Source organism: Equus quagga, chromosome 5, assembly GCF_021613505.1.
Source record: "Equus quagga isolate Etosha38 chromosome 5, UCLA_HA_Equagga_1.0, whole genome shotgun sequence".
NCBI classification, from domain to species: domain Eukaryota; kingdom Metazoa; phylum Chordata; class Mammalia; order Perissodactyla; family Equidae; genus Equus; species Equus quagga.
The window spans coordinates 80,121,474-80,137,042 of NC_060271.1; the positions used below are offsets into that span (position 1 = coordinate 80,121,474).

General features: G+C 49.3%; 1 protein-coding gene across 1 annotated transcript in view; it reads left to right on the forward strand.

Moving 5' to 3' along the window:
* ADD2 (adducin 2) overlaps positions 1-12,738 on the forward strand; it is a 99,110-nt gene extending 86,372 nt beyond the window's left edge. Inside the window, exons 12-16 of the mRNA XM_046662415.1 lie at positions 494-613; positions 1,495-1,584; positions 3,502-3,649; positions 5,030-5,155; positions 11,995-12,738. Of these exons, the coding sequence (XP_046518371.1) occupies positions 494-613; positions 1,495-1,584; positions 3,502-3,649; positions 5,030-5,155; positions 11,995-12,302 (792 nt within the window). The 3' untranslated portion in view covers positions 12,303-12,738. The remainder of the gene's footprint in view (positions 1-493; positions 614-1,494; positions 1,585-3,501; positions 3,650-5,029; positions 5,156-11,994) is intronic.
* The last annotated feature ends 2,831 nt before the right edge of the window (positions 12,739-15,569 follow it).

The following is a 15,569-nucleotide window of genomic DNA, read 5'->3' on the forward strand; positions in this document are numbered from 1 at the left end:
ATGTCTGATGCAAACCCAGGAGGCGGATGGGATATTCATTTCTGTTAAGTTGTCCTCTCCACCCGTCTCTCTCTCACACACAAACCCTGACTCTTATTTTTTCATTAACATTAAAGTAGCTGGCAGCCAAATAGACTAGCTCTTCTTAAAACAAAATAATGAAGCCCTGAAAATTCACATCAGCGAGCCATCTAATACTGAAGCTCAAGTGGCTGCGTGTCTGTCAAAGCTGGTTACCAAGGTTCTGACCTCTACTCTGAAGTGCTCTTTATGGCTCTCGACCTGGGGCCTTCTCTGGCAGCTGGGTCACTTGTTGCCCTTCTCCGTTCTGGGAGACAGGCATCAAAGAGGCCTCAGAGGAAAGAACAGATGTGGAGAGGCTTGCTGACCTTCCATGTAGGCTGGTCAGCTCAGATCTCATGGGGTGGACCACTGGGGAGGACACATGGGCCTTATTCTTTTGCCTTGCCCGCCTGGCCTTGTGTGTGTTCAGTGGATGAAGGCTGATGAAGTGGAGAAATCCAGCAGCGGCATGCCCATCCGGATCGAAAACCCAAACCAATTTGTGCCTCTCTATACCGACCCCCAGGAAGTGCTGGACATGCGGAACAAGGTAAGGGGGTAGTTAATTCTCTCTCTGTCTCTCCTCCCTCAAGGGCCGGGGGGTGGGGTCTCCAGGATACACTTGACTTACCAACATCCCAGATGCCTCTTATCGGAAAGAAACTACCATTAATTGGCCATATTCCGGTTACTCTACTTCCCGCTGTACTTCTGTAGTCCTGTATAACCCTCCTACCTAGAGAGGTGCTGCCTTAGACAAGACTTGACCACAAGCAGAGTTTTTACAAATTTTATGCTATTTTTTTGGCCTATTTTCAAGATTTCAAAATTGTTTGCATTTATTTCTCTCTTTTTGCTTTACAGTTTACTCCCTGTGTTTATAATGTTACTTTAAAAGCTTAGGTTGTAGCCAACCACCTCCAATAGGTCAGAGATGCTCACAGAGCAGCGTTTCAGTGTGTGATCCAAGGACCCTCTGAAGTGCTTGTTCAACATGCAGATTCCTGGGGTTACCGTCCATCCCTCCCCCCAAGAGATTCAGATTCAATAGGTGTGGGGTGGCCCCAGGAATCTGTATTTTAAACAAATTCCTCAGGGGCTTTTTAGGAATATTAAAATTTGAGAATCTCCCTTAAGGATCTACTATGCCTCGTTTCACTCTTCACCTCTTTTAATTACCTTCTCAGAATTAATGAGAATCTGATGTTTTACATAAACTACTCATTTACTCTGAAACAGACATGGAGACTGTCTCAGAGTGGATGTACCGTGTTAGGAGTAGAGGAGACAAGCTCCCCCACCATGGAGGACCTTTTTATACCCAGGTCACAGACCACACTGGACACCAGTATGCCCTGGGCATGCCACCTCCCAAACTCCATACTTTGACACTGAACAGCTAGCTCACTCTTCCACTCCCTTTCCATGCAGATTCGAGAACAAAATCGACAAGATGTGAAGTCAGCAGGGCCTCAGTCCCAGCTCCTGGCGAGCGTTATTGCTGAGAAGAGCCGAAGTCCGGTACAGCAGGAGCTGCCCCTGTCTGGAGGGGAAACATGTTTGCCTTCTGGGTCTTCAGTGCCCGGGACTGGGCAGCAGGACCCCTGAGTCCTCATGCCCACCTTCCCCTGTGATCTTGGGTGCTGGTGCTTTTGCTGCAAAACGGATGCTGTGAGGACCGGGCACAGTGTCTAATCATCCGCTCTGGGCGCTGGGCCGGGGAGCTGCAGCCCAGCCTGCCCAGGGGAGTGATGCCGACTTGCGTGCTTTTCCCCATGAAACTCCGCTCTACCCCCTATTAGTATCCTGCAAAGTGGGGATCACAGGAGTATGGCGGGCAGCTCCCAGCTGCTCCAGGCCTGCCCGTCCTGAGCATTTCTGGCCTCTGTGCATGGATATGGCATCATCAGGCCATAGCTTTGGGAAGATGCTCGTGTGCTCTCAGAGAGGAGGCATGTATATAAGGACTAGTGCTCCTACAGGATGGGAAGGGGCGGTTAGTTGCCCATGTAAACCCGAATAGAGTTAGAAAGTATGAAGTCGCTGTTTCCATGCTTTAGATAGAACAGTTTGTCTAGTGCTTAGCAAAAGGGGTGAAGATCAGAATTCTGGCTTATGTTGGAAATCATTGCTGCTCATTGCGAAGTAGCAATGGGCATGGCATCTTCCTTAGCAGTAAGAAGGGGAGAAATACAGGAACCATTCCTGTCTTCAGAGCAAATTGAGGTGATGTAATGATTTCAGATCAGGCTGTAGCCCACAAGGTCGGTGCACATTGGCAGGGAAAATGTGAAGGTTATGTCATCACACCTACCTCCACCCCACCTCAACTTAGCCAAGATGAGGAACACCAAATGTGCCACAGGGTCAAGGGTAGAAATACCCCATGATACTGGAAGAGGTGAGAGTTCAATACAATGAGCAAAATTGTTAAAAACTCTTATCATTTATACCAATTTATATCATTTGGAGTCCTTTTTCTTGGGATCCTGGCCTTGGACTCTCTTTTGAACCCCATGATTCCTTAAGGTAGACCCAGTGCTGCCCCTCTTTTGGAAGGAGCCCATGGGCCCATCGTCAGAAGACCTGACGGGCCAGGGAAAGATGGCCTGGAGTGCATGGTGCGGGCCTGGGGTTCACTTTCTTTGGTTCCTCCTCAGCTTCAGAGCGCTGCATTCTCAAAGGACTGTGGAGTCTGAATTTTAGTCCCTGTCTTGAGCCAGGGGGGTCAGAGGATTCCTGAGGCTTACACAAGGCCCAGCTTGTGAGCTCCCCAGAGCCAGGAGCTCCACAGAGGTGGTAAAATACAGTGATTTTGCCAGAGTCCCCACAGGGACCTGCAGTACAGGCGGGTTGAAGAACTGAGGTTCAGGACCTTGGCTCCCTTGTAATCTATGACTGTGTGCAAAACAGGACTAACAGTCTGGACTGAGAACATGAAGCCACTGTGTGTCTTGCATATGACTTACTGCTGTGTGCTGTGGCTTGTGCTGCTGTTGGGGGATGGGGAGGGGCATGGTGGGGATGGCTGGCATGGAGCTGGTTGAGCCAATGCTTTGCTTGCTGGGTTTTGGCTGACTGACTTTGGGCCGCTGACGGTATTTGCATAGTGATGGCTTGCAAATGTCCACAGGACGGATTGCAATAAAGGTGTGTCTTCCTTCTGCTTGGGAGCATCCTTTCATTTTATTTCTGGGGCAGAGGGTGGACCCCCTGCATTCATCCAGGCAGTTGCAAAGAATCTGGGTCTGGGGGTGAGGTAGTCACGGGGAGGAATGAACAACCCCTACCTGAGGCCTTGAGCTGTTTCCAAGGAGGGGCATGCCATGCTGTCCCTAGCAAGACCACTGGCAGCCACATGAGTCTGAAAGGAAGCTCGGGCCTGGGCCCCAACCACGGCGTTCAGGGAGCGACACACACTCTGTGGTTAACTTTCAGTCTACAGAGAGCCAACTGATGTCCAAGGGTGACGGGGATACCAAAGATGAGTCAGAGGAGACGGTGCCCAACCCCTTCAGCCAACTCACTGACCAGGAGCTGGAGGAGTACAGGAAAGAGGTGGAGAGGAAGAAACTAGAACTGGACGGTAAATAACCCAGGGGCACCAGTGCTTCAGGATCTCCAGGGTGGAGGGGAGGGCTCAGGGGCACCCAGAGAGGCTCAAAGCACCCAGCAACACTCACTCCTGGTCAGCAGCCCTGGGACCCATGTCTTCCCACCTGGCAGGGCCCTCCATCTACCCTTGGCTTGCTTTCGTTTTCAGTCTTCACTTGCTTTTCTCTCTCTCTTCTCTGTCATACCCGCAATTTGACCTTCCTGCCACACCACTAATAATATTCTTATCAGCATCATGCTATTAATCACAATAATGCCCCTTATTGCTCAGTGCCCAACAGTTACATGGTGCCGTCATGACCTCATCTAACCCTCTCACCTGGGTATAAAGGAGTTAATCCTTGTAGATTGCTTAGAATATTGTCTGTAAATATGGCTTAGGTCAGCAAACACCAGAAAAATGTTAGCTATAATAAAATAATAACTAAAATATAATAATATTATAATTAATCATCTGTCGGATCTGGTATAAACTTCATAGCCTGGCAATCAAAACTCTTCACCAGCTGACTCCTTTATGTCTTTTTCTTACTCCTTCTTTATTTTAGAATCTTCTTTCAAGGCCCTCTCTGTGTTGACTCCCAAATATTCATCCTCACAATGGCTTATATGCCCTTGTTCATGCTGGGTCCCTTTTGAGCATGGTTTCCCTTCCCTGCTAGCCTGATCCAAAGTTATCCACACTTCAGGTTCTGTCTCAAACCCCCCTCCAGCTAGGAAGCCCTCTGTGTCCCTCCCCACCTGCTCCATTGAGCTGTCCCTTCTTTTTGCTTCAAGAGCAGCTGAGCTCTGAGACACAGAATTCAGTGCTTGGTTTTGTCCACAGGCTAGGCTGTCATTCCCTCAGGGCAGGGTCTTCTCCCATGACCCCCTCCCCTCCCAGAGCCAGCCATCCTCCTAGGCACACAGCAGGCATTAGGAGAACCCTTACTGGCTTGCTTGGCGTTCTCATGTGCCAATCGAAAAAGTAGATAGAAAAATATGGTGCTTTTTATCCCTAGGGATTGTTCGACTGAACATGTGAATTAGAGAAATTAAATAACAAATGAGCTACATGCAAACAGATCACGGGCAGGAATTCTCCTGCAGTCTTGCCGTCCACATCAGAGGTAACATATTCCATCCGTGGATGTGTTTTGATGGAGGAAACAGAACCTGACTCTGACTCTTCCCTTTTGCCTCCCCTACGATGTAGCAGAAATTAAAAACAGGTTAGTGGAGGCAGCTAATTCCAGCCAGGAGAAATGAAGACCAAGTAGAAGAAAGCAGTTTTCTTTAATGCCCGCTCTCTCTGAGCCCCATCTCTCTTCTGCTTGGCCTCTATCCTGAGGTGGTTTTTCTGTATTTTCAGGAGAGAAGGAAACAGCCACGGAGGAGCCTGGCTCCCCTGTCAAGTCTGCACCTGCTTCTCCAGCACAGAGTCCGGCGAAGTCAGAGACGAAGAGCCCCGTGGTCTCTCCCTCCAAGTCTTTAGACGGTGAGTTGAGCTGAGCAGCCTGGAGGGAGGGAGGCGCATCCACAGGCTGAGAAAGAGGTCTGCGTGGAAGGTGGGCAGGTGTGCACACTACAGGGACCCTGCTTTCAACAGGTGTTGCCCCCCTACCTGAAAAGCTTTCCCTCTGCTATTTCTGAAATAGGTGTCACCAAATTTAAGCTTGCTTCGTTCCCAAGCTGTCACAATACACCTTACAGCTTAAGCCTGGTCTAAGCAATGATGATTAAGTTAATGATTCACCCACAGCTTTCACACTTATGATTCAGACTAGGTTGGCTGATGGACCTTTCTAGATGCCCCAGCCCAGTGCTCAGACTTGCATGTGCATGGGGATCACCTAGGGATCTTGTGAAAGTGAAGATTCTGATGCAGTAGATCTGGGGTGGGACCTGAGACTGCATTTCCAGCAAGCTCCCAGTTGAGGTTGCTGATGTCATTCTCAACCTTGACTGCACATTGGAATCACCAGGGAGCTTTAAAAATCCTGATGCCTGTCTGGGTCCCACCCTCAGCAGTTCTGAGTTCAATGGTGGGGCGTGGGAGTGGGGAGAAGTGCAGGCTGGAGTTTTAAGATCTTTGCAGATGAATCTGCCATGTAGTCAGGTTGAGAACCACATCATTAGAAAGATGCTAGTTTAGAAAATTGAGGTCTAGGACCAAATGAACTGCCAACTAACAGTAACTCAACTGCTAGTTTTAGAAAATCAGACCATCTCAGTGCCTGAGTTTCCTTGTCTGTCAAATGGGGCTACTAATATTTTCCCCTTTTAAGGTTCTTATACGTATAAGGGAAGTTGTACATAAAAACATACTTTGAAAGAGTAAAAGCATGGTTTAAATGTAAGATCTGATTAGGCTTATGATTAATATGATTATGATTATATATATGGTAGATAGAAATACTATTATAGTCCATACAACCTAGATCATAAAAGTGTCTTTAATGAGCTCCTGGATTCTCTCCAGGACATGAGCCTTCCTGCCCTGGGTCCCCCGGAGCCCTCACTAGGGAGGGCTATACCGCCATGCGGAGAGCGACAGCTTAGTAGCGTGTTAGAATCTTCTCCCTCCTGAGTAGAATGGCCACACATGTGGATGCTGCCGGACTCCCCCAAACCCTGACCTCCCTCCATAGGTGAATTGCTGCCTGAGTGCAGGCCCAGTGATGCCAGAGGAAACCCATCTGCTTGAGGCCAGAGCCCCAAGTGGATGTCCCCTGTCAGTACGTGTTCATTGTGTCTCATCGTGGTATTGTCAACCTGTCTCCACAATGTCTTCCTTTCTCTTCCCATTTGTGCCTTCATCCAAGGAGTTTCCTCCGATTCTGAATACTTGTCTCTGTAGTAAGTATAGACAGGCTGTTTACTAACTCACACCAACACTTTCAATGGGGGAGGGAGGACTTTTTCAAAGGAAATATATTTCTCCCCAATTTTTTCTTTTGCAACTCACAACCCTGCCTTTGGGAGGTTTCCTGGCTATAAAATTCATGACCAATTCCCATGTGCTCTGGATGGACTAGGCTTCCCTGTAGAATATACGCATAGGACACACTCATGTACAAACACACACCCATGCTCACTCGGGGCATGCCACCCAGAAGCAACAAGTCCCCACAGTGAATGGGCAGTGGGGCCAGCTCCTGGGCATTGCCTGTGGTGGAGTGCTTATGGCCCTCAGGAGCACACTACATCCCTGTGCCTAGTGCACGGGCTCCTCTGAGGAGCCCACGACCTCTTCTAGGCCTGTGGGCCAGAGCCTGAATGGCTTTGGGAACCAACTGCCTCATAGGGATGCAGAGAGCACCCAGTCTGACTGGTCTTCAGCATCCCTCAGCACATGAAGCTGCAGGCGGGAGAAGAGTGGGACAAGGGGTGACAATTCCATTTCAGCTCCCAAGAGCCCCTTGGAGTGACCTCTGCAGCTCAGCAGGACAGAGGGCAGGAGGAGGGGTGTATGATGGCTGGGGTAACTGCTTACCCACCACCTGACATCATTCCCACTGCAGCAGGATTCCTGCTTCTCTGTGGTCCAGATCTGTGCTCCTGTGGAGGGGCACACCATGGTTGAGTTGTTAGAAGAGTGAAGGTCTTCCCTGAAGACTCTTCCTGTAACGCAGACAGAGCTGGGGAGCATGGGCCTCCTTGGAGCAGATCCCTCGTGATGAGGCACAAGTTGTGCCTTGGGTGCCTGGGGTGACCAGTGTGAAATGGAGCTGGGTGGCCTTGGCCAGGTTGTCCCATGGCTTACCCAGCTTCTCTGGGCATTCAGGGCTGAGCCTCTGAGCAGAATCTGCATTTTCACATTTCGATTTCGCTCACCCATTGGATCAGAGATGGCTTCTTTCATTGTTTGTCATCCTGCTCTCAAGTCCTCTTGTGCTGAGTCACTTCCTTGTCACTCCTCATCTGTCTCCCTGGCTCCTACCCCATCAACCTCTCTAAAGGAGAGTCTTTCAAATCCTCTTCCTTGACATTTGGCCATCCCTGTCATTGCCTTCTCTTTAATTAGCTCCTGACTGTCCCTGCCCTTGCTGACTCCATCCCCCAGAGACCCTGCAGGAGCACTGGCTATGCCTGCAAAGAAATAGCCCTGCATTCAACATCAGACGATCAGCTTTGTCACTTACTAATGTAGCCATCTCAAATAAGTCACTTAAAACACCGCAGAATTGGGGAATAACATGAATCCTTGCCCTTCCTAACTCACAGCATTATTATCAGGATAAAATGAGCTAATGAATATAAAAGGAACTTCTAATGTGCTTACATAAATTAGTTGTCATCATGTGCTGTGTTCTCGGGATTGTGAGAGAGAATGCTCTGCTCGCTGTTTTAAGCCACTAAGTTTTGGGGTGGTTTGTTATACAGCAATAGATAATGATTAAATCATGGTGCATAATAAGACCTGCTTTTATGGAAATTAGCTCTTCTGTGGGTTGACTGGGCTCAGGTGGATGGTTCTTCTGCTCTACCGATGTCAGCTGTGGCTGCAGTGATCTTGGAGCTTGGCTAAACTGGAACTCCAAGATGGCACATTCACATGTCAGGTGCCTTGTCAGGGGCAGCTGGAAGGCAGGGCTCAGCTGAGACACTGGAATGTCTGGGTCTTCTCTCTCTTTGTCTTTCTGTCTTGTCTCTCTCTCTCCATGTGTTCGTAGGGCTTCTCCATGTGTGTTTCCATCAGGGAAGTCAGAGTTTATACATGGTGGCTCAGGGCTCCCCAAACTATAAAAGGAGAAGCTGCTAGGTCTTCTTAAGTCTTCCGCCTGATGCTGGCTCAGTGGCAATTCCTCTACATTCTGTTGGTTACTGTGAGCCACAGGACCAGCCCAGATTCAGTATGTTTGGGGAGACCACACCCAAGTATGGGCTGTTAAAAAGAAAAGATAAATGACACATGCAAGTGTGAAATGAATGTATTGGCACTAGGTTTAGAGGAAGGCAAGATCATTGTCAAATGTCAAAGGAGGCTTGAGCCAGACCTTGGGGAGATACATACTCAGACTAGCGGATAGGAGTAGAGTAGGCTGTCCAGGGATGGTGGCCAGGAAGCTGGGGGAGTGGTCGTTTCTGGAGGGGGACATTGGAGGACTGAGAGGCAAGTGGTTGGAGGCTGAGGGGTAGTGAGAAATCAAGTCTGAGAGGTACAGTGTCCAAACAAACTCTGCACCTCCCTACAGAAGCACCTCCTTCCTCCTCCAGCCTCTGCAAACCTTTCAGCCCTTTGTCTCCCAACCCACAGAGGTCTGGATGTGGACCTTGGCTGCCAAGTCCATTGTTGCTCCAAATCACCAACCCTCCTAATTCCCTCTCTCCCAGCTTCCTGGCCCCCATCCTTGGACAGAGGCCCCCATTTTCTAGGCTTGCCCCACTCCACCCACCCCCACACCTCTTCCTTACTCCCAGAGCTCCAAGTGCCCCACCTGGGAGAGAAAGCCAGTGGTTCTTCTTAGAGGATGCTAAGAAGGTGAGTTCCCATCTGCCCCGAGCTCCTGGGGCCCTTCCCAGCCTGGTCTTCAAATAGCTGATGACCAGTTGAGAGCTCTGTGTGGTTCCAACCTTAACTCTCCTGGGTTATTCACAGAGGAGGGATCTGGAGCCCTCAGAACTGCTCCTTGATATTCTCCAGGAGACTAATAATTGTTTATTTCTGGAGCCCTGCCCCACCAGCCCTTCTCTTGGCCAATAGAACCCTCTAGTGTTCTCTGTCCCCTAGAGCTAAGGGAGTGGTGACCTCGATTTGGAACCTGGCTCCTCCAAGACCTATTGTATCTTCACTTGCTGCTACTCCCCCAAACAATTCCTAGTAGGGGAGCTCTCTCAGTCCATAGTGTGGGTATACCCCATGTGGCCCCATCTTCTGGATGTGAGAAGAACCGTAAGTGCCACTCTCCTAAACCAAGACATGGACCTAGGGCTGAGGCTGTAGGTGAGGCTGACAGCAGGGCGGGTGTGGGTGAAGCACATGGATGAAGGGTGCTGTTGGAGTAAGGATACTCGTCACCCCCAGGGCAGGAGATGGCACCTGGACAGAGGTGGGAGCCCCTCTTATCCACACTGGTGTTCATGGAGCTAGAAAGCAAGTACCAAAATCTTCCTAGAGGGTCAGCCTAGAGAAAGAAACACATCCTAGTGGGCCATCCAGATGAGGGGTCTGCAGTGAGGGACTGAGGTGGCAGAACCATGGGGTGTACCCATGGGAGCCCTGGAGACTGAGAGTGAGGATGGGAGAATAGGTACAAAGATAAAGGCCAGGACTGGGGACTGCTATTTGTTTACATGGCTGGGTCCAGTTCAGCTCTGAAGGCTCAGGCTGGGACAAAGAAGAAAGAAGTTGGAGGTGTGGTGTTAGCTCGTAGACTCGTTGGCTCGTAGGCTCGTTGGCTTAGACTAACACCAGTCACATGTTCTTTTGTTTGCTATGCCTTCAGCCATTCGTGGAGTCCACAGACATTTTTTGAGTACCTCCTATGAGCTAATTACGTAGATAATGAGACATAGTCTTGCCCTAATTTATTCAGTTTTGAGAAGGAGATGGGCATAAAATAGAAGCCTGGTTGTTTTACGGTTGCTCTGATGGCAGTTTATCTAGTGGGGATGGGAAGGAAGGAGTGACAGATTCCACCTGGAAGCAGGGATGGGACCAGGGAAGACTAAGGGAGAGGTAACACTTGAGCTGATTTATTGTATGACGTGAAGCTGTGGGACACAGACAGGAGAGAGAAGGGCCTTCCACACGCACAGAGGGAAAAGGCTGTGATGACAGGGAGGGGTCCAGGGACCAGAGGGTCATGCAGCCAAATAGCAGGGGAAGTGAGGAGAATGGACAGAGAGAAGGTTGTGTCTAGACTGGCTTGCTGCAGTACTGCCAGATGGCAGCCATGGGAATGCACGGTGGGAGGGGGCTGAGGGCTGTAGGAGTCAAGGGCGCTGGAGAACCTGGTAGTTGGATGATGACAGGATGTGGGCCAGACCACAGGAATGGGAGCCAGTGGCCAAGGTCTGTGGTACTAAGAGAGAGACAGCCCTCAGTGGTCATCTGGGCGAGGACTTTGACTTGCCCAGCCAATTTCAGAAGTTACGAAATACCTCGTTACCCAGAGTTTACCCAGAGAGTTAAACTAGCCCATTCTAGCTGACCCCAAATTTACCCCGCTCTGTCCCATCCTCCATGTAAGCATACGTGTCCAGTCTTGACCCTGTCAAGAAGCCTAGCCTTTTCCTGAACCTTATTCTTCACCCACTCCTTCTGTATCATCAGTCTTGCTTTCCCCATTACTCACATTCCTGCGGAGCAGAGCATGTGGGGCTCCTCCATCTCACACTCGCACACCTCACACTCACACACACTCCTCTGGGTTTCACGTAGTGAAAAGAACACTGAGCTGGATGTCAGGAGACTGAGGTCTGCCCACTCTTTTGCTGTTTCCTCAGTTTTCGTGTCTGTAAAATGGGGAGGAGGTGAGCTGGATGATCTTTACGTTCCTTTGTGCTTTCTGAAGTCTGTGGTTGTACCATTTTCCCTCCTTCCAGCATTTCAAAGCTAGAGTCGAAGCACAGTGGGGTGAGAGTGAGAAGGGGGAAAAAGGGTCACAGAAGGGTTTGATTTCTGGGGTCTGAGCAGTTCTGGCCTTGAACATGGTGGCAATCTGAAAGGTGGAATAAAGACCTGAGGGGCCCAGTGGCTGCTAGAATGGGCCAACCAGGCATCTTCTCCTTTTGGTGAATCCTCGTATCTTGGAAACGCAGCATCTGTGTCCCTCTGGGAGTTCCATCCTCCCTCTGCCTTCCCCCTCTCTGCTGATGGGGAAGATAGTCTCCATATTTCCAAAATTTCCTCATTGGGGTAAGAAATGAAATGGGTATGAAAAAACATCATTTCCGTATTTTTATTAATGAAACTGAACCAGTTACAATTCTTAGATGCCTCCACTGAGTTGTACATGATACCGCTCTCCCCCTTCCTGCAGCCTCTGTCCTCACCTGTATCTGTCCCTCTGTTCTGGGCCTAGAAAAGCTCTGAACTGGGCCCTAGCTGGGCCCCTGCCATGTTTGGACATCATTACCTATTTACGTTTGTAGACAAGAGCCCAGAGTTGCTGACCTGCCAAGGGCTCCTCCCCAGGGCAGGCCTTGTGGAAGGGGGTGTAGAGTTTGGATGAGGACCCTGCCTACCCCTGCCTCCTACAGTGTCAGCCTGCCCCTCCCATCGCTCTACATTTACTTTATAGAATTGCCTAGAAATGGCTCTGGTAACCCCAGTTGGAAGCTCTCACCTGAATAAAATCTTATGGGTCGTGTCTTTTGATCTTTTTCTAGAAGGTGCTGAGAAGACAGACACAAGCAAAGCCACCACAGAACCTGAAACAACGCAGCCAGAAGAGGTGGTGGTGAACGGGAGGGAGGATGAGCAGACCGCAGAGGAAATTCTCAGCAAAGGCTTGAGCCAGATGACCACCACTGCCGACACGGATGTCGATACCTCTAAGGACAAAACCGAATCGGTCACCAGTGGCCCCATGTCCCCAGAGGGCTCACCTTCCAAGTCTCCCTCAAAGAAGAAAAAGAAATTCCGAACCCCATCCTTCCTGAAAAAGAGCAAAAAGAAGGAGAAAGTGGAGTCCTGATTCGTAGCACCCTTGGGCTCCCATCTGCATCCTCTCTCTCCTCCCCTCCCTTCTCCCATCTGTGTCCCTGGAAGCACAGGGCCAAGGAGGGATAGAATAGGACCCTGGATCACACTCTGAGGGGGAACTTAGAGATCGCCCGACCAACTCCTCATTTTACAGTTGCCCCAAAGACATCAGGTGACTTTCCCAAGGCCACACAGCTCGTTAGTGGCAGAGCCTGCACTAGAATTCAGGTCTCCTGGCTCCCAGTCCAGTGCTCTTTCCACTACACAACACTGCCTAGCTGTGGGCTGCCTTTGTGAGGATGCTGCCTGCTGATCTGAGCCGGTGGCAAGGAGGCCAGAGTGGGCTGCAGGCTCTCACAGGCTCAGACTAAATCAGACAGGTCAAGGCTCCCCCTCAGCAAGGTCCTTTTCCTCACGGGAACCCAATCTCCTGCTGATGGAGCTGTCACTACGTTTAGAAATCTCTCTTCTCCTTTGCATAAGGTCCCTGTCCTGCTGCTCACAGTAACCAGACAAATTGACCCATCCCCTCCAACAGAAGTTAATCTTTGTTCCCAAGGGCTGATGGCTTAACTTGCACTTCCCCAACACTACCCCTGAGCTTTCTTCATGGAACCTCCTGAATGATGGCTGGAAGACTTGTAAGAGTTGGCAGACAGAAGGGCAAGCTGAGTCAGCCATAGAATTAGGGATAGTTTAATTAATGTAAGAAGCCAGGAACTTGACCCACTGGAATTGTGCATCTCAGATGCTTCAAAACCAAACTTAGCTTAGAAAAAGTTGTTTCGTGCTCAGGGCAGAAACTTGGGGAAATTTAGATCCTCTGTTAGCTTTGGGTTGTCCAAGGAGGATCAGAACAGCACAGAATATGCTCTGCCTTTCTAGCTTTGCATGATGAGCGGAGCAGTGCGGCTCTCCCTGGCTCACTCCTGTCCAGCAGTCAAGTGTTCCCTGACCTCCCTCACACCTGGAACCACTGGCTCACAGACTGGAACTGGCATCTTACCCTTGGCACCTTGACCTTGGCTCCTTTGGGTTCTGATTCAGTCACCATGGGTCCAGCAGAGGAGAATGAGATGAGCCCTTCAGGATTAATCCTCAGGATCAGCTAGCAGAGAAATGCTTGGGTGTCCCTGGCCCTGTTCCTGTCCATCCTGGGTCCTGATATTAGCCACAGCTATTGTTTTAAATGCCAACACTGTCTTTGCAGATTCTTCCATGGGGCATTGATTAATGAGCATTGTTGGCTCCTGAAAACCCGACAATCCATTCACTTTAAAGCACAGTGTCTTCAAAGAATATTTTCCCTTCTTGTCCTAATTATTGTAAAAGTATTTTTGAAAGTTCTAGTCGTAGTTTTCCATTTTTGAGCACTTACTATATATACACGTATATAGACACTGTGAAGGCTTTACAAGCACTATATCCTTTGACCCTCTCAACAATCCTGTGATGTGGGTAAGATTATTCCCAATTTCTGGGTGCGCAGACTGAGCCCCCAAAAGATAATTGACTTGTTCCAGGTGACTTGGCTAGAAGGATCCAGAGTCTGGATTTGAACCCAGGCCAGTCCAAGTCTGGAGCCTTTGCTCTTAACAGCCAGGATGATCAGAAAACTTTAATTGTCAAGGGTGATTGACAAGGACCCATGTCTGTGACTGGCCTCCGCTATGTAATGTTAGCACTTGAAATGAAGGTAGGAAACTACCTGTGTTCTGCCCCAATCAGTGCACATTAAGTTCCTGGTTATCATGGACTGTGGCGAGGCCAGTGTGGACCTCTGACAAAAGAGAGGCAAGAGCCTTTTGGTTGGGACGGGAAATATGATCCATAGTTGGGCTATTTCTTGAGAAGGAAGGAAACTGACATATAACTAAGGAAAACCCCATACTGTGTGTCTATGATGCAGATTCCTAACCACTACCCCAGGCCCCCTCTGTTCTGCTTTCTGATAGACAACCCAACGGTTAGGGGCACTGATGCCCCAGAAAAGTCTGTGATATTGGAAATGCCTTTAAAAGCCAATCCTTTGATGCCTTCTTTTAAAAAATAGATTTCACATTCATTCATTCATCCCTTCACAATATTTGTAAAGCACTCACTAAGCGTCAGACATTGTGCTGACTTTAAAAGAAAACAGTTCTTGTGACTAGAATAATCAGCGGCAAGCAGCGTTAAGGGAAGGGTGGAGTGGACACAACCACTGATGCAGCTTTTTGTGTTTGAGTGGTCGCGTTTAGGGATCATGTTGATTGACTCTGCATCAACAAATTCCCTGTATTCCCTTTACAACAGTGAGGCCTTGTTTAGGTAAAAATGCCTGAGCCTTGCTGGAGCATTGTCCTTGGAATTTATGCCACGAATCTGCGTCCTATTTACCCGTTTGTTCATTCTTCGTGCATGCAAAAAACACGCATGAGCGTGGGTCATGGGCCAGGCTGGAGGGCAAGACATTCTAATATAGGAGGCATGTAGACGAGTTAGAAAATGGGCAAGTGTGCGGAGGCGGCATAGGGAAGCAATGATTTACTGTCTGTCAGGCCAGAGAAACCTTCCTGAAAGGAGTGATGGTTGAGTTAGGTATTTAAAACAAAGAGGAATTTTCCAGGAGAACAAAAGGGTTGGCAGGACATTTGTGAGGAGGGAAGAGCATGTGCAAAGGTGTGGAAGCGTGAGACTCCATGACACGTCCTCTTAGTAATTCAGTACCACCAGAGCATCAAGTGTAAGGCAGGGCGGGTCTGCTTCACTGGTGGGCAGGGCTGGATCATAAAGAAACTTGTAGAAGGTGTGAAGGAGCTAGACTGTATCATGTTCAGGATTTGGAGCCACTGAGGGCTTGTGATCAGGGTAGAGTCATGATCAGAAAAACGTCTTCATTGGCACAGTGGAGAACGGCCTGGAGAGGAGCGGGCAGAAGGCATGGGAGGTCTCCACGTTTCTGAAATGTCACTACTAAAACGTGCTTGGTGGCCTTCCTTCCACTACATTTTCCTTTAGAGCAAATAGCTTCCAGCACGGAATTCATCTCCACAAAATTCTTTGGATAAGGCATCTTAAGAGAGATTTTCAACAATGACAGGGAACTGTTCGAAGAGTTAACGCTTAGTGCAGGTTCCAGTTCTGTTTAGTCTTGGGGTAGAATTGCTGAGAGAATTGTTGAGTCGTTCTGCCAGTTTCTTTCCTTGTGCGTGTAGGACGTGGCCTGCTTAGCTCCGGGCTTGGAGGCCTGGAGGCCATGCACTGAAGGCTGTTGAAG